At 33.1% G+C, this 24,211-nt stretch overlaps 1 protein-coding gene across 1 annotated transcript in view; it reads right to left on the reverse strand.

Annotated features, from left to right (window-relative positions):
• Window positions 1–24,211, reverse strand: part of CEP290 (centrosomal protein 290) — a 94,149-nt gene that overhangs the window by 54,190 nt on the left and 15,748 nt on the right. Inside the window, exons 12-25 of the mRNA XM_025402708.1 lie at window positions 23,774–23,896; window positions 22,699–22,822; window positions 18,536–18,708; window positions 17,654–17,816; window positions 15,906–16,006; window positions 15,746–15,833; window positions 14,302–14,414; window positions 12,679–12,763; window positions 11,978–12,120; window positions 8,942–9,106; window positions 8,448–8,597; window positions 6,293–6,408; window positions 3,920–4,022; window positions 3,599–3,829 (exon numbers count right to left, since the gene is read on the reverse strand). Coding sequence (XP_025258493.1) covers window positions 3,599–3,829; window positions 3,920–4,022; window positions 6,293–6,408; window positions 8,448–8,597; window positions 8,942–9,106; window positions 11,978–12,120; window positions 12,679–12,763; window positions 14,302–14,414; window positions 15,746–15,833; window positions 15,906–16,006; window positions 17,654–17,816; window positions 18,536–18,708; window positions 22,699–22,822; window positions 23,774–23,896 — 1,878 coding nt within the window. The remainder of the gene's footprint in view (window positions 1–3,598; window positions 3,830–3,919; window positions 4,023–6,292; window positions 6,409–8,447; window positions 8,598–8,941; window positions 9,107–11,977; window positions 12,121–12,678; window positions 12,764–14,301; window positions 14,415–15,745; window positions 15,834–15,905; window positions 16,007–17,653; window positions 17,817–18,535; window positions 18,709–22,698; window positions 22,823–23,773; window positions 23,897–24,211) is intronic.

Genomic DNA, 24,211 nt, shown 5'->3' on the forward strand with positions numbered 1-24,211 from the left:
CTGTAAGCTAAACGGACTAGCTTTAATAACCAAATAAAACTTTTTGTACACATGATCACATGATGGAAACATTAGAGGGAGAACTTCTATTATAGTTCTCTGTAATAAATAACATCAAGGACTTTAAGTTACTTGGTTCATGGTTCTACTCATCAACTACAGAACTATTAAAAGATATTCTATTATCAACACCAAAATGAAATGCCCAGTCTTACAGTTCTCTTAAGTTGCTCTATAATAGGCAAACATTACATAGAAAAGTACAATAAAGAGTGATGAAAGCTGAGAAGTGGTATAAGGAATAACCAAATTTATGAATGAGGAAGTAAAAAAAAAAACTTATGGTTATAATTCATTTTGAAGTACAGTAATAATGGAAATATTTGTAATAGTGCTTCAAATCTCATTTTGGCAGCCTTTCTTCTCCATCTAAGTTAAGTATATACTATTCTACCTTACCCCTGATACTCAGTTTCACTGCTCTGGGGGAAACAGGGGTAGATGAGATTCTATTTTCCATCTCTTAAGAATCTCCCTTTTTCTTGGCCTTTCAATTGTTGGGAGAAAAAAATCAAGTTCATGAGCAGGTTGAAGAGGAAGAAAACTGTAATTCTTTTCTCTTTCTATCTCAAACACTAACTGTATTCGTAAAACTCTAAGAAAAGTAGATTCTAAAAAAATCTAACACGAAAATAAGAAAATGGGCCGGGCGCGGTGGCTCAAGCCTGTAATCCCAGCACTTTGGGAGGCCGAGACGGGCGGATCACGAGGTCAGGAGATCGAGACCATCCTGGCTAACACGGTGAAACCCCGTCTCTACTAAAAAAATACAAAAAACTAGCCGGGCGAGGTGGTGAGCACCTGTAGTCCCAGCTACTCAGGAGGCTGAGGCAGGAGAATGGCGTAAACCCGGGAGGCGGAGCTTGCAGTGAGATCCGGCCACCGCACTCCAGCCTGGGCGACAGAGAGAGACTCCGTCTCAAAAAAAAAAAAAAAGAAAAGAAAACACACATTTCCTTATTACACATCTGAATACAAATCACTTACGTTTATTAAAGAATTTCTTGATGCTCAGTATTAAGCTTTAAGATCAAGCTGAAAATAGGTTTATTAGCATGACATCACATGCCATTGCAACCTTTAAAGTGAAGAGTCAAGAACCCAAGCCCATTTTAATTTAACTTTGATTTCTGTGTTCCTACAATCCTGTCTAAATTTAGTCATGTACATTGAACATTTACATGCTTAAAAATAAACTACAAGGTAAGGTATAAAACTAGGTGCAGAAGGGTATACATGTCATGTAACCTGTCTTGTCTTTATGTTTCCAAAAAAGAAACATAAGAAAGATAATAAGTTACCTACAGAGGGTAGAGCAGAATAATATGAAACGCATAAGACCAGAATTAAGATTTCTCTGACTAAATATTTGCATATATAAATATTCTAAATATTAAAATTCAATAAAAAGGGAAAAAATCCCTAAAATTAAAAAAAAGAAAAACAAATGAGCCTAACTATATATCAAATGTATAACATAACTGCATGAAGACAATTATTTCAAGTAAGCGTAGAATATATTACTTTGCCTATACATCCTCAGCAAGATAGATTCTGAAGAAAATAAGACCTGAAATAAAATTTTAAACTATGTTTGGCAGCATTGTTGTTGTTGTTACTATTAATATCAATTCAAGTATCATTTTTCAAAATATTGTATGTATATTGTGGGATAAAACAAATATTTTAATGTTAATAATAAAGATTTTCTATGTAAGAAAAAAACATACAAGTGCAAAATCAAAGAAGTTTAGTAAAAACCACATACTATTTACTTACCCCATAATGTTATAATTAAACTGGAAATAACAATATGAACTTATAGTTTAAATATATACATATTTTTCTAACTTGTCTACTGAGAGACTAGCAGCAATGATACTCCGAGAGCAATGATGCCCAGTGGCCAGTTTTTGGTATCTCAATGCCTTCCCCGCTAAAAGGAACCTGGGCTCTTTAAAGAAATGGTTTATTCCAAGTACGAGCATGAAGTATGTAGGTAAGTCTAAGACATCTTATGCTAGAAAACAAGTCAAGCTTTGAGGCTTCGTTCAAAAGATTAATGGATTTTTGTCAAAACAATATGAGTCAACTTTAAAGGACTCTCTTTGGCTAAAGTTGAGACAAAAGAATATGACTCCAACTAAAACACACGGAATATTTAAAAGTCTGTGAGTCTAATATGATACTTAAAAAAGAGAAAGCGGAGATGAGGAAAAAAAAAAAAAAAACAGGGAGCACAGAGCACACCGAGTGCGTATTCTGAAAACTGGTCATTAAAGAGAAAAGCATTTAGCTTGCCTTTGTAGTAGGAGCTATACGTCAAGATAAACAAATAGCCTGGGCTAATGGGGAAACGCTATTTATTTTACAAAAGCGTGTCTGTTAATAAATGAAAGTGCATAATATAACTAGAAAATTATGATGTTTGCAACTCCTCATAATTGAGTTAGGCAACAATCATCAGAGGGTGCTAAAATCATTAGGACTGACGAATAATTTGTTATTTGTATGGTACCAAAATATCACCAGTTAACTAAATTGCTTAATAATGGAGGTATATGGTTATCTTTACTTCTTCTCCTTCTTTTTTTTTTTTTTCTCTTAAGAGAGAGACTAGCTCTGTTATATAGGCACACAGGCTACAGATCAGTGGCACATGATCACGGCTCACTGCAGCCCCCAACTTCCTGGGCTCAAGCGGTCCTCCCACCTCAATGTCCCAGGTAGCTGGGATTACAAGCATGTGCCACTACACTCAGCTAATTAAAAAAAAAACAACAACAACTAAAAAACACATTTTTTGTAGAGACGGGGTCTCACTGCATTGCGTAGGCCGGTCTGGCCTCAGGCAATTTTCCTGCCTGGGCCTTCCAAAGTGTTGGAATTACAGGCATGAGCCACCACAGCTGGTCTGCTTGTTTTTTCTGTAACACAATAATCAATTACAAAACATGGAACAACCAGATACTCTTGAAGTGATGCAGTATAAAGTATAGAGAATTACTTATGAAGTACTCTTGCCAAAAATGTTTAAACCTGAAGCTAACTAAGGGTTCCGACCTAACTTTTAGTAATAAAAGGGACAGAGGAACAAGTAAAATGACACACACACACACAAAGTCAGATACATCTTCAAACATTTTTTTGGAGAAAAAGAAAAGCAGAGGATTCTATATTAAAAAGATTTATGAGATGTAACATCCAAATATTTATTCCTTGATCAAAAAATGTAACAAATGTGACTACAATCAGGGTTTTAGGCGATATTAGAGAATTATTGTCATTGTGTTAGGTATAATAAAATTACTGTGGTTATTTAAAGAAAAAAGGCTTTTTCAAAAGGGTACATTAAATATTTAGGGGAGGAAAGTCTGCAATTCAAACATTCCTACAAAAATCAAAAGACGCAATTATGGCAAAATGTTAATAAATGTTAACTATTAATTCAGGTGATGAGCCTTATTGATACCATCCTATCTTCTGCATACTTGAAATTTTTTATAGCCAGAAAAAGCAAAATAAGAATCAGATGTACCTTAAATCTTTGCAAACATCCAAGTTTTTCACAAACTTCAGCCTCCATTGACAACAATTCATTCTTTTGTTTCTCATTTTCTTTTCTAAGTTGTCGCTCCAGTTCTACTAAGATTGTATATTGCCTTATAAGTGATTTTTCATTCACTTGCAAAACAGTAATTTTCCTACTGTTTTCTGCAAGTATTTTTTTCATTTCTTCTGAATCCATCTGAAGAGCATTGAGCAAATTCTGCACAAAGACATATCCATATTACTTGTTGAATCTAGCTATCCTAGTTTGTATAATATTGCATACTAATGTTAAAAATGTTTTACTTACATTATATTCTTGTACTTTTATAGCATCTTGTTGAATTTGATCTTCAAGTTTTCTCTTTTCCTCTTTTATTGTTTTAGATTCTGTTTTCCAGGTGTCCTTTTCACTAAAAACAAAACAAAACCAAAAGACAATAGTGTAAACCTAATAAAAGGTTTGACTACAAGAAAAGATAACTTCAGATTATGCAAATTTAAAGTTTTCTCAACACAAGAGGTATCATAGCTATTCAGTATCTGAAAACACAAGAAGTTAAAATTTCATTTAAAAAGGTTTTAGCCTAGAATTAAAAATATTTTAAATAAACACAAGGCAACAAAGTTATCAAATTATTTTCGTTCTTCCTTGATTCACCACTTAATGGGTGGTGATATAATTATAATTGAAGCTGAATCTTATAAACATTTTATTGAAGACAGAAAAAAAGTAGAAAAATAATACCTCATACTAACTCTAAAAATCAAATTCCAACATTCTGACCCCACTCTCAAATTTGGGTGTTAAACGCTTACAAAATAATTTGAATACAAACACATCAGAAATTATTAGACTTAAAAGAAGATGTGTAAAGGACACAAAATTGGAGTTAAGAGGAATAGTTCAAGAGATCCATACATAACAGTGACTAAAGTTAATAACAGTATATTATATACTTTAAAATTGCTAAGAGAGTAGATTTTAAGTGTTCTTACTACAAAAAAAAAAAAAAAGTATGCTGTAATCCCAGAACTTTGGGAGGCCAAGGTGGGCAGATTGCTTGAGACTAGGAATTTTGAGACTAGCACGGCCAATATGGCAAAATTCTGTCTTTACCAAAAATACAAAAATGAGCCAGGCATGGTGGCACATGTCTGTAATCTCGGCTACTTGGGAGGTTGAGGCAAGAAAATAACTTGGACCCGGGAGGCAGAGGTTGCAGTGAGCCAAGATAGCACCACTGCACTCCAGCCTGGGTGAAAGAGCAAGACTCTGTCTCAAGGAAAAAAAAAAAAAAAAGTATGTGAGGTAATACATATGGTTAAGTAGCTTGATTTAGCCATTCCACAGTATATACATATATAGAACACCATGTTGTATGCCATAAATTCTTACTTGTGAATTTAAAAAGTGATTTAAAACATATTTATATATAAATTATTTTTTTTTGAAGTTGTGTAAGACACTGTTATCTACGCATGAGCATTCCACAAACATCTGCAACGTTCTTCGCATAAACCCAGTACAGTGGTATCATTTTCTTTGCAACTGAATGATTGTTCGGACTTGGACATGTGACCCAATTCTAGCAAATGAGATTGGAGTCAATGTCTGCCAGATATCACCATAAAAAATGTTTATTTAAAATTAAAAGCTATGTAGAAAAAAATGCTCCTCTTCTTCAATGGGCACAGTTTCATCTTTCTTGAATTCATGCAGCTATTTTACAACTATCATAGGTGTTAACAACAACCTTCCAATATGACCTACCCTATAACTAGCTTTGTGGTTCTGGTTAGTCAGATAATAATTATTCTTAGTGTTTAAATCACCTTTGATTAGGTATTCTATTTCCTATTAAGGAAATCATTCTATTGATTTAGATGAGATGACAGAAATAAGGAGAAATATGTTAGTTCCCTATAGACATATGTGAACAATGATGATGGTGATGATGATGAATGATGCTAACAACAGCTGACATTTACAAACTGCTCATATGTGCCACACACTAGCCTAAGCATTTTCATCTAATAACTCACTTACGTTTTACAATAATCCTGTGAAAATGGTATTACTTACAAAGAAACTTACAAATAAGGAAACTGAGACACAGATAGGTAAGATGACTTGCTCAAGCTCTTACAAAAAGCAAATGTTAAATGATTCAAACTCAGGCAGGATAATCCCAGGCTTAATGTAATCATTAAGCTACACTGTCTCCATAAACAAGTTCTTTTTTTTTTTTTTTTTTCCTCAAATTTTTAAATAACTTTTTTATAGTGGTAAATACATACATGAAACATAAAACTTACTATTGTAGCCATTTTTAAGTGTACAATTCAGTCACATCAGTGCATTCACTGTGTTGTGTAATCATCATCGCTATCCAGTTCCAGAACATTTTCATCATCCCAAACAAAACTCTACCCATTAAACAACTCCTCTTCCCTTCTCCCCAGCCCTGGTAACCTCTATGCTGCTTTCTGCCTTTATAAATTAGCCTTTTCTAGATAACTCAGTTTATAAGCTCTTAACAGTAGTTACTAGAGTAAAAAAATACAATTGCAAAGGAAGAAGAAGAAGGGAAGAACAAAACATCAATTATTCTTATGTTACTTTCACAATTAACAAGAATATACTGCAATTGTATTTATAAAGTTTTGCTAATACCTATACCTTAGGTATTCTTTATACAACAAACTTTGTTGATGACGAATTACAGCAAATTTTCTGTTATAATCTTCAAGAGAATCTTCTAAATTCTTTAACTTTTTTTCTTTATTTTCTAGTTCCTAAAAAGTGGTTTAGAAATAAGAATGCAAAAGAAATAGAATGTTGAATTTGAAAGTATAAATTCATATTCTGACAACATTATAGAAAAGTTAAAAGTCACCAAATCCATAAGCAACACAGATCATTTTTCCATGATATTATGAACATTTTAGTTTAAGGCATTAAAAAAAGAGTACCACACAACAGGTAAAGTTATTTTTACCATATGTGATAGTTACAGTTAGCACACAAATAACCAGATCACAATGTTTTATTAGATAGAATAGTTACAAACTCACCTCTAGTCACTTGGTCACATGCCCTCTTGTGAACATACAGTTTCATATCGTCACTCAAATTATCCTTTCCAATTATTTCATTTTAAAGATGAAATTGAAAATTAAATAACATACTCAATATCCAAAGACTCATTAACACTACACTTGGCAATCATTTTTACCAAATACATATGCTAGGCTTGTTGTCTGGTGCTTTCCATATATACGGATCCAACATTTGAGGTCGGGTCTGTCTGACTCCAAAGGTCTTGCCATGCTTATAGCTCTATACAGCCTTAGGATTGAGAGTCCAAGTACCTGTTTTGCCACTTTGAACAGGTTTTCAGACTCCCAGTTGGTACTCTCTAATCTACTACAAACTTCTGATATATTTCTTACATAAAGATGAAAAAATATGAATTTTATCTCAAAAAATATGACAATGCCATACTACCACTATTTGCTGGTAGTGTCCCTATACCTCAGGTAAGTAAGAGAAATAATAACACTAAAATTATACATTTAAAAATAATAACATAACATATATTATAAAGCAATATTCTAATAAGTAGTTAAAGCTGTCCTTACCTGACTTAGATAACATAAAAATCCCAATATTGAGAAAAAGATGAATTACTGTAATTTCCAAAATAAAAATGAGTACTTAATAATTATAACTCAAGTATACTCAAAAATAGATCACCCAGCAGAGAGAAATAGTGGCATTTATAATCAAAAACATATTTTCATTGATTCTGAACATATATTTGTAATTATATTTATAATGTGTGTGATGTTATAGTCAAACTTCAAATAAAATAATAAAAAAGATCTGTCATTAGGACATTCAAAACAACCATTACATAGACAGCAAAACTGAGAAACCCAGGGCAAGTAGTATAGTACAGTACCCTTTCCTCTTTAGAGGTAGATTAACTAACACTTTATTGGGTAAAGAGAAGACAACGATAAATAATAATTTGGTTTAGAAGTTTTTACTTGTGGCCGGGTGCAGTGGCTCACGTCTGCAATCCTAGCACTTTGGGAGGCCAAGGTAGGCGAATCACTTGAGACCAGGAGTTTGAGACCAGCCTGGTCAACATGACGACACACCATTTCTACTAAAAAAAATACAAAAATTAGCCAGGGATGGACGCCTGTAGTCCCAGCTACTCAGGAGGCTGAGGTATGTGAATCACTTAAACTCAGGAGGTGGAGGTTGCAGTGAGCTAAGGTAGCACAACTACACTCCAGCCTCCTGAGACAGAGTGAGACTGTCTCAAAAGAAAAAAAAAAAAAAGGTTTACTTGTGAATGTGAAAAGGGGAATAATTCTATCATGACACTAAAAAGCTTTGACAGACTTTATTCTTTTGTTTTCCACCCAGTAATAAATAAAAGTGCTCATTTACATAACACTGCTTTATAGTAGCTGCTTGTTGTTCTGCTTGTGAATCATGTATTTCACATGAACGACAGGCATGTGAACAAAATGTGTGAACATGCTGCTCATGCAGATGAATGGAATGAATGGTACAAATTGCTTTTATGTATAATATTCCATCTAACATCAAAATCCATACAAAATATATTTCACTGTTACTATTTTGAGAACTCAAAGGAATATATGAAGACTAAATATTAAGAAAAGTACTATCTGCATGCTTTGGTGATGGAAAAATTAAAATAAAGTAAAATAAAAGTAATAACACAAACATACTACCAATGATTTTTGTTATTCGCATGTAAAATTTTCAATACCTGCAACAAAATTTTTAATACCTGTAACAAATGTATTAAATATTCATTCTGAGAATTAATGATACTGGCACTAGATGGTGCTATCCCATCAGGTAAGTCAATTCCTTTAAAAACAACATTTGATCCTTCTGATTGTCGTAAAAGACTAGTTTCTTTTTCAAGATGGTCTATCTGGAGGAAAAAAAAAAAATCCAGCAATGAGAATAACATCTCTTACACCCAAAGAAAGACAAATTAACAGATATGTGAATGCTCCGCCAGGAATTTTACTTAAACCATACTTTAGTTTCTGCTTAGAAATGCCCAGGTATAAGATTTAGAATTTTTGTATTCTTTTTAATATTATAAGGTACATATTTTCCCCTTAATTTTATAAGAGAAATCCAGTTTCTTAATATCAAAAGAATTAATTCAACGAGCATTTTCTCATAAAGGATTCTTTTTAAAAAATTAAGTTTCCTATTAAATCTACATTCTTATGTTTAGCATTTTCTTCTATTTAATAAAATTATCACCTTTAAATTAGCCTTTGCCAACTGCTGTGAATAATTTATAGCCTCTTTCCGAGATTCCCTGAGCTCCTGTCTTAATTCTTCATTTCTTCCGGTAAGCTGATCAACTTGGGCTTTCAAATGCAGACTGGCATCAAAGATTCCTTCTGCATTCTTTGATTCTATAGCCTAGTAAATTTATATTATATATTAGAAATATGGAGAAAAACAGTGAAATCGTGGTAAAAAACAGTCTATCTTTAAATAAAATGGACATTTAAGCATTTTCCTATTTTCACTGCCAAGCATGATAATAAAGTATGCCAATTCAAATTCTTATTTATGAATCTATAAAACTTTCATTTACATTACCAAACATAGTAATTACTTCATTAAAACAATTAAAAAACATCTAGCTAATCTTAACAGACTGGTAGACTAGAAAAACAACCAGACAGGAATAAGATGACCAGGGTTCAAATTTTAATCAGTCACTAGCTGGGAAAGTGACTTAAATTCTCTATATCTTAGTTTTCTTGTCTCTAAAAAGGGGAAATTAATGTTAGCTCTGCTCACTATACAGGGTTTTTGTACAGTCAAAATGAGGTATTTTTCTCTGAAATTATATAGGATCTGCATTCAAAGCATGCGCAAAGGAATGGAATACAATACAATATTGAAAAATTGATCAATACAACATTCAATTAAGTGAATTTTTCAGTGCTTCCTCTTCACACAGTTGAAGCATAAATAAAAATAAAGGCAAGGTATCATAATATGGCATTATCTAAGAATAATGAATAAGCAAAAATAATATGTCAAATATTAAAATATTATCAGAGTGGCATCACCGGCTCAAAATCTCCAACAGTGGCATACGTAAGTATATACACACAATGCACACATCTACATAATATATACATATAAATATATTTGGACTTTAGACAAACTGTATGGAAAAAACTGTTAAAGGCAAAGTAAGTCTTAAAAAATGAAGGTAGAAGCCAAATAAGGTAAAATGAATAGAACCAAATGCAATCTCCTACTCAGGAAGGTGATCCGGGGTTTAACTCTAGGTAGTAGATTTATAAAAGCCTTCCCCTGAAGGAGATTAGAGCAGGTCATGCAGAGTAACAACTTATACTAATTCAAAGAGGATATCATGAAGATAAATGTAGGTAGAGGAAGGTACTCTGACTGACAACAAGGTGGTCTAGTTAGTTGTCTCACTGAGGAATAGTGCCTTGTCTACATGGACTTTGGTAAAATGAGAATGAGTTAGATAGCTGTTGGGGGCACTGAAAAATACCTTGTAGTAACAAGGAGTGAACTAAAGTGCATAATCCAGAATTATCTGGTCTAAATTGTCATGGATTCTGAAGATTTCTTAGAGAAGGATTGTTAGGTGATTTGTGAATTTCAGACTGGGCCTATAAATCTGAAAAAACAATGACAGTCCAGGATAAAAGTAAATGAAGTCTATGGAAACAGTGGCTCCAGGAAGGCCCAGAGATTGTCAGCATAAACAGAAGTTAGGCTTTCTTGGACCATTCACTCTGTTTTCATTTGGTCCCTAAGTAGAGCTGCCCTTAGAAAATTAAGTTTGATCTGGGACACAGTATCAGTAGTGGGCATCATCACAGACAAAAATGTTCACATAAAAAAAACATAAAGAATCATTTTAGACATTCAAAATGGCAGAGGCAAAACGAAATCACCAATCAGAATGAGAAAGTCAGTATGAGAAAGATATAATGGGAATCAAACTATTTTCTTGCCTCAGGAAATTTTTAACATACTAGTATCATTCTCATTCTCTGCTAACAATCACAGTGTTGCTATAAAAAGTATCCAATTACTGATTAATCATGATTTTTTTTTAAAAAAAGCAACTCAGTAAACAATAATTTTTTTTTCCTACTGAAATCAAGCACAAATTTGGGAAACAATATAATAATGTATGCTAAATATGTTCAGATAACATAAATGACATATACTTAAATATTAACAATCTAAAATGTGTCTATTATTCAAGTTTATATAACAGATACTCTATCCTGTATTTGTAAATGGTAAATCCATTGAGAATTTCTCAAGTCTCTATATGGTAAATACAAATAGAATATTATTGATGTCTAAATCTTTCCTGTAACAATGAGTAAGTTTTTAAACATTTAGAATAAAGCCATTTCATAATACTTCTTATGGCATAAGTTCCTAAGAGACCTACACTCCCATAAATAAAAAACGAATTAAAAAAAAAAAAAAAAACTACCTAAAGTTTCTAGAAAATGAACAAAAGCAAGCAGATTTTAGGGGAAAAAAGGGGGGGCGGGGCAGGCGTGGTGGCTCACACCTGTAATCCCAGCACTTTGGGAGGCCGAGGCGGGTGGATCACGAGGTCAGGAGATCGAGACCATCCTGGCTGACATCGTGAAACCCCGTCTCTACTAAAAAAAAAGCAAAAAAAAAAAATTAGCTGGGCGTGGTGGCAGGCGCCTGTAGTCCCAGCCACTCAGGAGGCTGAGGCAGGAGAATGGTGTGAACCCGGGAGGCGGAGCTTGCAGTGAGCGGAGATAGCGCAGCTGTGAAATATGGAAGACAGGACCAGCAAACATTGACTTTGCCATTTTTAAAGATTTAGTCATAGGGCAGGGTGCAATGGCAGTGACCTATCATCTTTCTCATCTAGAAAACCACAGGATAGAGCCCAAAACCATGGGAAAAGTGAAAGAAAAATCCCAATAAGAAAAGAGTCAGCAAAAATGAGCTCCAAATTCTGTGTAAAAAACTCTTCAAGGTCTCAAGCTGACCCTTGAACCAAAAGAACAGAGATAAAGAGGAAAACATCAGTGAACCTGAAGACAGATTAATAACAAATATCCAGTTGGTAGAAGAAAAGTATTGAAATAAGCTCAAGAAAAACTACATTTTACATACAGGGAAACAATGATTCAAATGACTGAAAACATCTCATCAGACACTATGGAGATCTGTACACAGCAGAAAATCTTTCTAAAGTGATAGGGGAAAAAGATTAACATGAAAAAAATAACTTACATTAACTAGTCTTTCAAGGCTAGGGATAATTAGAGATGTTTCTCCTCCATTAACATCAGGATCTTTCTGCATTTCCTTAATTGCTTGCAATATTTCTTTCATACCTTCTTCAAGTTGCTTATTTTCTTCAACTAATTCTTTTACTGTAATTATACAGTTTTCTCATTGGATGATCAGATCTTTTTCACAATTTACACTATTCTATACAGATAACAAATATTTCACATATACCAGAGAAATCATTGGAAAAATGCAAATGTAAATAAACATACAAGAAAATTCAACTATAAATCCTATGTGAATAGTTGAGTTAAATGACAGACCTATTTATATCATGTGCATATACACACATATCTCATCACTGGAAGAAATAAATCACAGGAATACTTTTGCCTTAACTTAAACCATACTTTATATTAAAGAACTTTAAATTTGGTGTTCTAACTTCATTTAGATTAAAGAACACACAAGAAAAATGAGTTATACATTCTCACAAAAAATTCATATTAGTAACGTTCTCTGACAATGAAAATAGCAAGGCAAACCAACTGGATGAGTGACAGACTGAAGTATATACAGTACAGATGTAATTAGGAGTAAAACAGATTAGAAAACAGAGAACGTGTTAATGTCCTTTTAGGCCCATGATTTTAAGTCTAGGAAAAATAAGAACAGAAAAGTAAAAGATAATTGTAACTTACATTTATTCTGAAATTTGGCTATCACTGTCCTACTTCTTTCTAAATCTCTTTCTTTTTCAATTAGTTCTCTTGAAAGAAATTCATTCTAAAAAAAGCAGAGACAACAAAATTGATTTTTTTCAACAAAATATCACAATAGTCTATAGTTTTCAAGTTAAAAGTTTGATCAATTAAGTATAACAAAACAAAAAAAAATGACTATGAAGATATAGCAGCAATCATAAAAATAAACTAAAATCTAAACAGTAAAACAGATGGTGATCTTCCTCCCACTTTCTCCCTCTCCCAATATCCATGATAAAAGGCAAAAAGATATAATGTTTTTTGTCTTTAGTACCACAATCATCTCTTTTAATGTTCTGCCTTTACACTACCTGTTCTGCCTGGCTTCTATGACGTTCAAGTTCTATTTCTGCATTTCTACTCTGTGCTTCTTTGATCAATAATTCCTGTGCTATGATTTCATTCTAAAGAAAAATTTAATAAATTAGACAAGTCAATGAGTTCATATCAATGTACTGCATTTTAGATTTTAAAAAAGTAAAATGTGTATAACTCATGTTAAAATGCAAACAAAAATATTCTAACTGTAATTGTTACAGAACTTTGTTAAAGATGTCTTAAAAGAGCAACCACAAAAATATAAGTTGGAGAAAGGCTCACCTGAGATCTAAGAAATACTAGTTCTCTCCGTAGCTGTTCTATAAGATTTTCAAGAGGATGTATCTGAGATAATTTTGATTGTGCAGTAATAAACACAGGGTCTGGAAGATTAACCTCAAGCTTATTTTTCAATATCTCTGTCTGTAAGGGTACTTCACTTTTTATTACATCTTCTTTCAAATTGATATCAGCGTACTTTATTTGGGTATGAACCTGTTCTTCTTCTAATGTTGCTACTTGTGATTTATCCATGTCAGTTCTATTTTCACGAATTTGTTGACAAAATATTGCAGATTTTTGCCTAAGTGATAACTTCTGCGTTATGTCTGAAGCTGTTGATAAGCCGTGAAAAGATGAATTGCTTTTTTGTACAAAACTAGTCTTCTCTAGTGCTTGATGGCTTCTTGACTCTTTCTTCACACAGTCATCAGAAAAATGGCATACGTCATTTATTTCTTCATGGCTTTCCCTACTAAAGGTGCTGACTAACAATTCTAGATTTCTTGAAGACTGCAGACATGGTGCTTTAAAAATCTCTCTTATTGTAATGGTTTCTGGAGTTGAATTATCTTTTACTTGCATGGATGAAGAAAGTCTAGTTAAAGGGACAAAAGGATGCATTCCACTTTCTACACTATGGTGAATTTCAGATAACATTCTTGATAATGATCCTATGGTCATATTCTCTTCTGGCTCATTCTGATCTGACTGTGGGGTATTGAATGATGATCTCCTATGCAGCAGCTCTACTTTATCTGAACTCCTAATCTGTATTCAGAGTAAATAATGTCTCATTAATCAATCTTTGAATCGACAGGTTATTTAAATAAGCAAATATTTCCCTCTACTTATTTATCAACAATAATAAGATCAGATGTTCAAGAATGAGATAAAGGGGGAAGAAATGAAAGCACAATAAAAATATTTTCCCGTACTCTCTTTGCAATACTTTACTATTACCTTTGATTGTGCTTCACTCATATTTTTGAGGCTCAATAAATCCAATTTTCTTTCACTTATTCTATCTCCTTGAGAAATGTTTTCAGTTAGGTTCAGGTCCTCAGTGGTTAATCCTATACATAAGAGAATTAACAAACTAAAAACATTAAAATAACCCTTCTACTATTCCAACATTTTAATTCTTAAAACCTACAATCAAGTTTTAACCCAGAGGAAGAATAATTGTTTCCAAACTCTCTCCAAAATTCTACATAGCCAATACAACCTTCTGATCTAGCTCACTTTCAATGAACTATTAATAATGTGAGAACCTAATTTGAATTTCATCTTCTCTACCATTCTTTGCCTATTCTATATTAAAGCGTTACTTAATACGCACCAGTTAAAAGACATATAAAGTAAATATAAATGATGAGTGATAAGTAAACTGATTATTGTACTAATAAATTATGAAGTTTCATTTATTGAGAAAGTTTTGGATGTATTATAGAAATCATAATGCTAAAAAGAACCACTCTGCTATTATTCATATACGTGCTTGGGGATTTGGGGCAAGCGAAAAAGATATTCCTTCTGTGTGGTCTTCTTACAAAAAAGCACTGCAATGGCTATTATAAAACTTAACCAACTGTTCTCTTTAGCTCAAGTAAAATAAACCAAAAAAAAGATGCTAATTTATATTCAATAAAGCATTACTTTCACTTAGTAAAGAATAATTTAAGGCCAGCCATGGTGGCTCATGCCTATAATTCCAGTACTTTGGGAAGCCAAAGTGGATGGATCACTTGAGGTCAGGAGTTGAAGACCAGCTGGCCAACATGGTGAAACCCCATCTCTACTAAAAATACAAAAATAAGCCAGGCGTGGTGGCTCACGCCTATAGTCTCAACTACTCAGGAGGCTGAAGCACAAGAATCGCTAGAACCTGGGAGGCAGAGGGTACAATGCACAAGATTGCACCACTGCACTCCAGCCTGGGCAACAGAACAAGACAGACTCCATCTCAAATAATAATAATAATAATAATAATAATTTACAAGAAAAGCTTTTCAATGCATAGTCCTTAAGGAAAGGCAAAATGTTAAGTAACATATATTAACATAAAAACTACTAAGTTTTATTATTGTTAATCACAACATATTGGTGCTGTCTAGAAATTAAAATACTATACCATAAAATTTTCAAATATTCCATAATTCTAAGGTTTGTTTTGTCTGCTTGTTTGCTTAATTTTTGTTACTTTGTTTTGTTCATTTTTGCCTATTTCAGATTTACGACTGAACCCACTGACACTCACTTATCTCCTTCAGGCTGTTATTGTCATTTATTAAATTTGCAACAGACCCACAATAGAACAGCAAAAATAGCTAACATAAATAATTTCATATCCAGACAACTCACTTACCAATAATTCTTTTTAAAGGTTTAGAATAACTGAGTATACCTGAAGTTGCACTTCTTTTTCCTCTTTCTTGAGCCATTTGACGAATTTTTTTTTTCAGATCAAGTCGTTCTTCCTCTAGACTTTCAATCTGCAAAGTATAAATTATTAGTATTTCTCTATAGTTCAACCAAGAAAATAATCAACTGACTACCACACTTGCCTCTTTCAAAAGAATCTGGTTTTCAGCTCTGTACTGCTGCTGTTTTAAGCGTTTGCTATTTCTAAATTCAGTTAAATCAATCATTGTCTTTGGTTCAAGGCCTAGAATAGAAAGCAATACAATTAAAAACTTAAAAGCATTCAAATAAACTGCAAAAATGTCATATACCATCAGGCAACTGGTTATAATTCACTTAGCCAATATCACTGAAGAATGAGGTAACTTTCTGTGAAAGAATTTTCCAGATATTTAAACTGTAACTCGAGTTAAAATTTTATCACAATTATTAATGGAAATCCTAACAAAAACCTAATGTAAACTATAAACAAAGATTTGGAGCTTTTTAACCATAGAAAATATGATGTCCATGACAGCTACCTAGACTAGCCAGAAGTCGTCTTTAGGAACTTCCAGATTCTTGGCTGTGATCTGATAGTCCAAGTGGATCAGAAGTCTAACTTGGGGTCCTAGCCCAACTATGGATCCAAGTTAGATACTTTTCACACATACATATCTGTATAAAATACTTATTTGTCTATTTATCTTTTCTTTAGATAATAGTTTTGACAAATGATCATTTTAACTAAGAAAGCATTAAATGAAATTTAGCAATAATGAAATCCATATTTAGATATTTATTTTCATTTTAAAGCAGCAACTTAGTCTGCACTATCATAACACTTAAATTAGTAATATTAACTATTTATTAATAAGCTATTTATTAAAATAAAAATATAAACTCTCAAACTATATTACTAATTACTCCTTAAAATACTCAACCAAAGTAAAATGTAAACAGTCCGAATTATACAAGTCAAGTACTTAAAAATCTTTACAAGATTTTAACAGGCCAGGCGCGGTGGCTCATGCCTATAATCCCAGCACTTTGGGAGGCCCAGGTGGGTGGATCACTTAAGGTCAGGAGTTGGAGACCAGCCTAGTCAACATGGTAAAATCCCGTCTCTACTAAAAATACAAAAATTAGCCAGGTGTGGTGGTGCACGCCTGTAATCCCAGCTACTCAGGAGGCAGAGGCAGGAGAATCACAACACAGAGAGGTTTAAACATCTCATCTGTAACAAGAGCATTTTGCAAACAAATGTGGGTAATACATACCCTACTTTTGTTGGAAAAAAAAAAAAGGTTAACCTCTGATATGTGGTATTAATAAACTTTCATTTTTTTAAAGAAGCAGCTATTACTGAGGAGATGCTAGACTGAGTAAGGCAATGTTCCAGCCCTGCCCACCCACCACTCCAATACCATAAAATCTGATTCCACTTCAATCAGGTTAGCTCCACTTTTATTTGTATTAAACATTTTATAAAAGTATTTGAGACCGGGCATGGTGGCTCAAGCCTGTAATCCCTGCACTTTGGGAGGCCGAGATGGGCGGATCACGAGGTCAGGAGATCGAGACCATCCTGGCTAACACGGCGAAATCTCGTCTCTAGTAAAAAATACAAAAAACTAGCTGGGCGAGGTGGTGGGCACCTGTAGTCCCAGCTACTAGGGAGGCTGAGGCAGGAGAATGGTGTAAACCCAGGAGGCGGAGCTTGCAGTGAGCTGAGATCCGGCCACTGCACTCCAGCCTGGGCGACAGAGTGAGACTCCGTCTCAAAAAAAAAAAAAAAAGTATTTGATAAGAAGCATTAAACTACTTAATAAATAATAATAAACAATTTAAATTTAAAAAAAAGACTTGTAAATCAGGCTGAGCAAACTATGTAACTTAAAAGATGGCTTACCCACACGCTCTCTAAGTGCCTCATTTTCATCAAGGAAATCATTGATCTTCAATTCAAGTTTATTGATTTCCTTTGTCAATATTTCGATCTCTCGATCTCTGATTTTAATTTGGTTTTTACAATTCTTTATTTCAACGACAGCATCTTCTAAACCATATACTCCCTGAAAAATATCTAATCTAATTTAAAATATAACGTAGTTTACTTTAATAAATTTATCAAGTTCATTTTTTTTTACTAAGTCTAAAGGAAAATGTACATATGCCTATAATTTATATCATTATACCTGTCTTTTATTGTGCTTCTATAAACCAAATCCAGTAATAATAATGATGTAATATGCAACAGTTAAAACTTTCCATTATAATATCCTAAAGGTAAAGTGACTCCGAATATGTATTACATATAAAACACTTACCAAAATACTAAAAGAATTAGTAAAAGCAAATCAGCAATACCAGTAGAATAAGTAAGTCATTAGTTGCTTGAATCAGTTGTAACCAATGAAAAAGTATAAAAAGTGGAGAGCAGGTTGTATTGACACAGTATATTCCTGTCATAAATGCTGTCAAATTGGCCAGTGGTGTCACATCTACATGGTGGCCCAATGAACACAGATAATAAAAAAAATGTAATCCTGCTGCTTCATCAAAACTGATTATTTGGACAAATCACTTGTGATCAAAGGTTTGAAAACAATTCTCCTGACAAAAAGTAAATGCTCAAAGATTTCAATAGTTCATTATAAATTAATGAGGATAACCTTTATCAAAAGACACTTATGGAATGTTTTTTAAATGGTATGCAGTAAATAGCACAGAATAGTCTGTGAATGGCAAGAAAAATTCTAAGCTCCTTGAATGACAAGATAAAAATACATACCGATTCATAATCTTTTAACCTCTTCAGAGTCTCAACTAATTCTTTATCCTTTTCCCTAGCATCAGCCTCAGCCAGTTCAGCTGTTCTCTCAGCCTCTTTAGTTTTCTCTTTTAAAATGTCTAACGTTGACTGAATTTTCATATAATGAGTCTGTTGAGAAAGGGTTGAAGCACCTACAGAGTAAAAACAAAAATCATTAATTGAATTGACGACTTATTCCTTCAAATCAGTGATTCCAATATGGTGGCAAGAAAAGTGGTATGCCATTAAAAAAAACTCTTCTAAATTTGTCATTTTATATTTTTAAGATGAAAGTTTTGTTTCGGTTTTACTAATACAATTAACTAAAAAACTAAAGTTCAGCAAAATCTTCTTAGCTGAAGGGGTATGGATTTTAAAAGGTTGCAAAATACTGCTTTACAAAGAATGATCATTGTGACACAGACTGCTAGCTATTCCTAATATTTAACCTCCCTTTCGTCCACTGTACTAAAACTATGGATTTTTAGCTCGACATATGGCCATTTGAAATAAAGAACTAAATTTCCACTGACATACAAGCAGCTATGTGTGGTCATGTCAGTAATGGAATATAAATGCAAAGGTCATACGTGAATTTAAAAAAAAATGTTTTTAAAAGAAAGGAGTAATCTTTATCTTTCCTCCTTCCTACTAGCTGAAATCCACATGCATATGAGGGTGCCAACTTCACATGAATTAGAAACCACATGTTGAGATAGGCATAGCAACAAGATACAGGGTCCCTGATAGGGAATATTTGTGCATCTGTCACACAAATCCTGCCCTGGTTGCTTCAATTTTGTCTATATTATAGAGAAATAAATTTCTGTCTTGTTTAAATTATTGTACTATGCTTGATTTTTCCACCACTTGCAACTAAATTCAATCCAAACTAAGCTAAAAACTTCCTAAATGCCTACTTGTAATATCTTACTAAATTGTTAAAAAAACAAAACCTAAGATTGCTATCATTCCAAAATTTATTGACACAGATTATTCTCACACTCAATCATAATAAGCATTTACTAATATATAGGTTATATATTTAATATTGGACTTAGGCATAAGACTAGTATGTGAGATCACAAAAGTTTTTACGAAATGAGCCCAGCTGTCTGGAGCTAACAGCTAAGCTGTGGAACGTGACACAGGCTGAGTTGTCCCCCAGTATCTATTCTCCCTTTCTTCCACATATCTACTCTCCTATCATTCTTCCACATGGCCTATACAATAAACACTGTATTTGCCTGCCTATCCTTCAGCACATGCTTTTAACTCTTGTCCCCTCTTCCTCTCTCTTGCTGTTTGGGATACAGACATGAGAGAAAGCTGCACTGCATCCATTTTGGATGGGCAGATGAAGGCAACACCCTGGAATGCTTAATTCTAGGCCATTATGTAGATGAGAAATAAATGTCTATCTTGCTTTTGCCATTATTCTTCAGCTCTCTGTTTCTGATAACTAAACCTAATCCTAATTTATGAAGGAAGAATACCATTAGCCATTGCGTTTTACAAGTTAAGTTCAAGATACAGAGTATAGTCTAGTACACACACCTTCTGTGAGCTTTAGGGATTATGTAACTATGGACTGACTAAAGTGTTATTAGATAAGTTCTTTTCCTTATTTGACAGCAGAGATCAATTGCCACTTTTTCTCCTAGTAACCAGAATATGCACAATCCATACTATTAGTCATCCTTTTAAAGCAGTTTAAACTACTTTCAAAGTTTTCTGATACAAATATAATAAACACATATATAGAAATACATAAATACATATATATATATGTATAGTGGGCTCTTGAAGCTATTCAACAGTCATACCACATTCTCCACATCTCCAGTCTTTCAGATGACCATTTTATACTTTCGCTTCTCTTCTTTCTCCTCAAACTTATGAAACATCTTCTCCTATCCTCACCTTCAGCTAAGAACCTTGCTCCCTTGTTCACTGAGAAAAAAGCAGCAACCAGTTTAGAACTTCAACAAATTCCCATTACCAGGATGTCTACCAAGTCACCTATATTTATATCTATACACTCTACCTTCTTTTCTGTAATTATGGATGAACTCTATGTTCCTAGTTAAGGCCAACCTCTTCACTGGCACACTAGGATCTCATCCCATTGCATTCTTAAAATATTACTGTTCCAGAAGTTCTCTCTCTACACTTCATTGATTCATCGATGTTTCTTCTTTAACGGAGCTTTTCTATTAACCTAAAATCATGAGTTATTTCTTCCATCTTAAAGAGAAAAATGTTTTCTTAATCCCTCTTTCCCCTCAAGCTACTACCTTGTTTTCCCCTTCTCTTTATAGAAACAGTCCTGGGAAAGAGTTCCTGTATTTCCTTATTACATTTCCTCTCTACCCATTTTCTCTTGAACCAAAAATGACCATTGCTAAGTCCAATAGTCAACTTCTAGTGATCATCTTGACCTATCAGCATCAATGAACACAGCTCTGAAAGCAGTTGTTTCTTCTTCCTTGGTTACATTCCTCATGTGGTTTTCAGGGCTCTCCAAACTCCTGCTTTTCCTCCGAGCTCTCTGGGCTTTCCTTTTCAGTCTCCTTTGGTTGCTCCTTTTTATCTCCCCAGCTGCTAAAGTAGAAGTTCTTTAGAGTTTTCTTCTTAACCTACATTTACTCCCTTGGTGATCTTAGCCAGCCTCATTACTTCAATTACTTTTTTGGAGACAGTTACCAAACATATCTTTAGCCTAGACTGCTGTCCTAAACCTTAGACTTTTATATACAAGCGCCTACTTAACACCTTCACTTGAATGTCTAATAATCATCTCAAACCTAACATATCTAAAATTAAGCACCTGATTATCTCTCAGCCTGCTCTTCCCACAACACTACCATGACCAAAACTTTTGGTTCAGACCAAGAGTTCTCTCTCTCTCACATCCTACATCTGATCTGTTAGCAAATTCCATTTTTATCACTTTCAAAATACATCCAGAACTGCTACATCCAATAACTCCACTGCTACCACCATGCCCCAAACCACCATCTCCAGATTATTGCAATCGTCTTCTAACAGGTCTCCCTGCTTTTTATTTACCACTCCTACAGTCTACTACAAACACAGTCTAAGTCAAATTATATCATTCTTATCTTCAGAAACTTTCCACGTTGTCCCTTCTCACTTAAAAGCCAAGCCTGCACAATGAACTATAAGGCCCCATATGATATGGCCTCAGTTTACCTCTCTGATCTTATCACTGCCCCAATTGCTGACTCTACTCCAGCCAAAAAGACTTCTTTGTTGTTCTCAAACATGCTTTGTACACTCCTACTTTAGTGCCTTTGAACTTATTCTCACTGCTTAGAGCCATCTGTATGTTTTACTCCTTCACTTCCTTTAAGTATTGGTTCAATTATCTCCTCAGCAAGGCTTTTGCTTCATTTTCAAAATTACAACCATACCTGCAAACACCACATCACTACACTTATACACACATACGTGCGCTGAATCACTATTTCTTCTTCATGTCATATATATACGTGTGTGTATATATATGTGTGTGTGTATATATATATTCAGCAATTATAAAAAACATGTCTATGAATTTCCCATGAACAGTTTGCATTAGTGTGCCCTGGCATAACTATAGTATGTAGTGCTATAGAAATATAACAACACAGATATTGTGAGAACTTATATTCATAGAATTTGATGTGTTAAACTAGGTAATATGGCTCAGGGTAAGGAGAATATGATGAAGCATTAATTTGAGTAAGATTAATGTGAAATGACCTCTGAAAACTATCAGCAATGCTGCTACACTGGTCAAAATTTTATTATCCTCCATTCTTTGTTAATTATAAAAAATTAAATAAAAATAATTGTATCACAATTTTTCATTTCCCTCATACCAGTGACCTGGTAATAAAAGTTAATGTAATTTTCACCAGAGGAGAAAAATAATAGAAAATACATCCATCATTTACAAAGGTAAGCACTAGTAATATAAGTATAATAAAAAATAATATCACGTACAATTTTTTGAAAATATGATAAAATTCAAATGGAGAAAACTCAATATTGACTTGACATTTTATTTTAATAAATATAAAGTACTTTAAAAACATAATGATATATAAAATAGCTTTATATATTTATAAAAATACCTTTGTTTCTTTGAAGCTCATTTTTCAAATCTTCAATAATAAAAGTATTCTTTTCCATTTCTTTTGTATATTGTTCTACTTGTTCTGTGAGCATCTTAATTTGACTGTCTCGTTCCTGTATACCCTATAAAATATTTTAAAACAATATATATCCCTTCATGAATATTAACCTAAAAAGGTAAGGAAAAAAGTAGGTCTGATTTTTTTCAACAAGACTGTAGAACATACTTTCTTGTGGGTTAAAGTATGCCTTTTACCATTTTGTACACTTTAACTGTAATACACAATGATACACATGATAGGTACACTGCTGTTACTCCAATACTGAAAGATGGATATAAAGGCTAATACTCTGGAAAATAGCATTTCCAGAACTCCCTAATGTTTGTGGCTTTTACAATTCCTTATGTTACTTTCCTCATCCTCCATTCAATTTCATCTTTCTACCATTCTGTATGTTTCTGTTTTGCTCTGTGCTTTCTCTTTTATTCTACTTAGCTTTTTCCTCTTTAGTACTTTATTCAAAAATATTGTCCCCTGTAATTGCTTTTACTCAGCATATACTTTTCAAATCATCTTCTCACTTTTGGACTATAACTACAGCACAAATAATAAAAGTGTGACTTCCTTTTATATGAGTTATTTTCACTAAAAATAAAATAGGCAGCATAATCAAATTATAACCATGCTTTTAGCTTATTTCGCATTGTGTAGGATATGTTAGGACTAAGATACAGTAAAATAAGCCTTAACAGAGTATTAAATTATTTTAAAATTTCTAAAAGTTTTAAATCATTTCTTGTTAATTTCTAACCAAAGCAATATGTGTACTATCCACATAAACATAGAAAAATAAACAAAATAACTCTATTTCTAACTCTAATCTGGACTCTATAACTTAATTCTAATTTTTTACTGGGACCAGATGGTATAAGAAATTTCAAAAGACATTATTATACAGTTGCTAATACAAGCTGCTAGACTAGGCACTGATGATATAATAAATAAAAGACATCGTTCAAAGTTCCAACTGTAATAAAACTGGTTGATAAACCAAATTCTGGTAAGATTTTACCTGCTGTAGAGCCATAACATTACTTTTATCAGCATCTAGCTGAGCATTCTTAAGTTTCTCCCTTAGGTTATGTAACATTTGCTGATACTCAATAATTTCATCATCTTTAGAAGACAAAATAAGCTAGAAATAAACAAAATAGAATCTGTTATGCAAAACGAAAGTTAATAAAACATTCTTCATTATCATAAATAATATACACCATTAATAGATTTATGATACAGAAAATAAAAGTTATTTGAAGTGAGAAAGTATGAGCAACTACTGGCATAATCTTTGTCCCTTTTGTATATCTGACCTGAAATTCAAATAGAAAATGATTTTAATATATACACTGAATTTTCTTAATAATTCAATCTTTAAAAATATTTCAACCTTTCAAAACTCATTTATAAACAAGAAGTACTTCCATACAACTGTGAAAAGTTTTATACAAAT

Source organism: Theropithecus gelada, chromosome 11 (assembly GCF_003255815.1).
Source record: "Theropithecus gelada isolate Dixy chromosome 11, Tgel_1.0, whole genome shotgun sequence".
Lineage (NCBI taxonomy): Eukaryota > Metazoa > Chordata > Mammalia > Primates > Cercopithecidae > Theropithecus > Theropithecus gelada.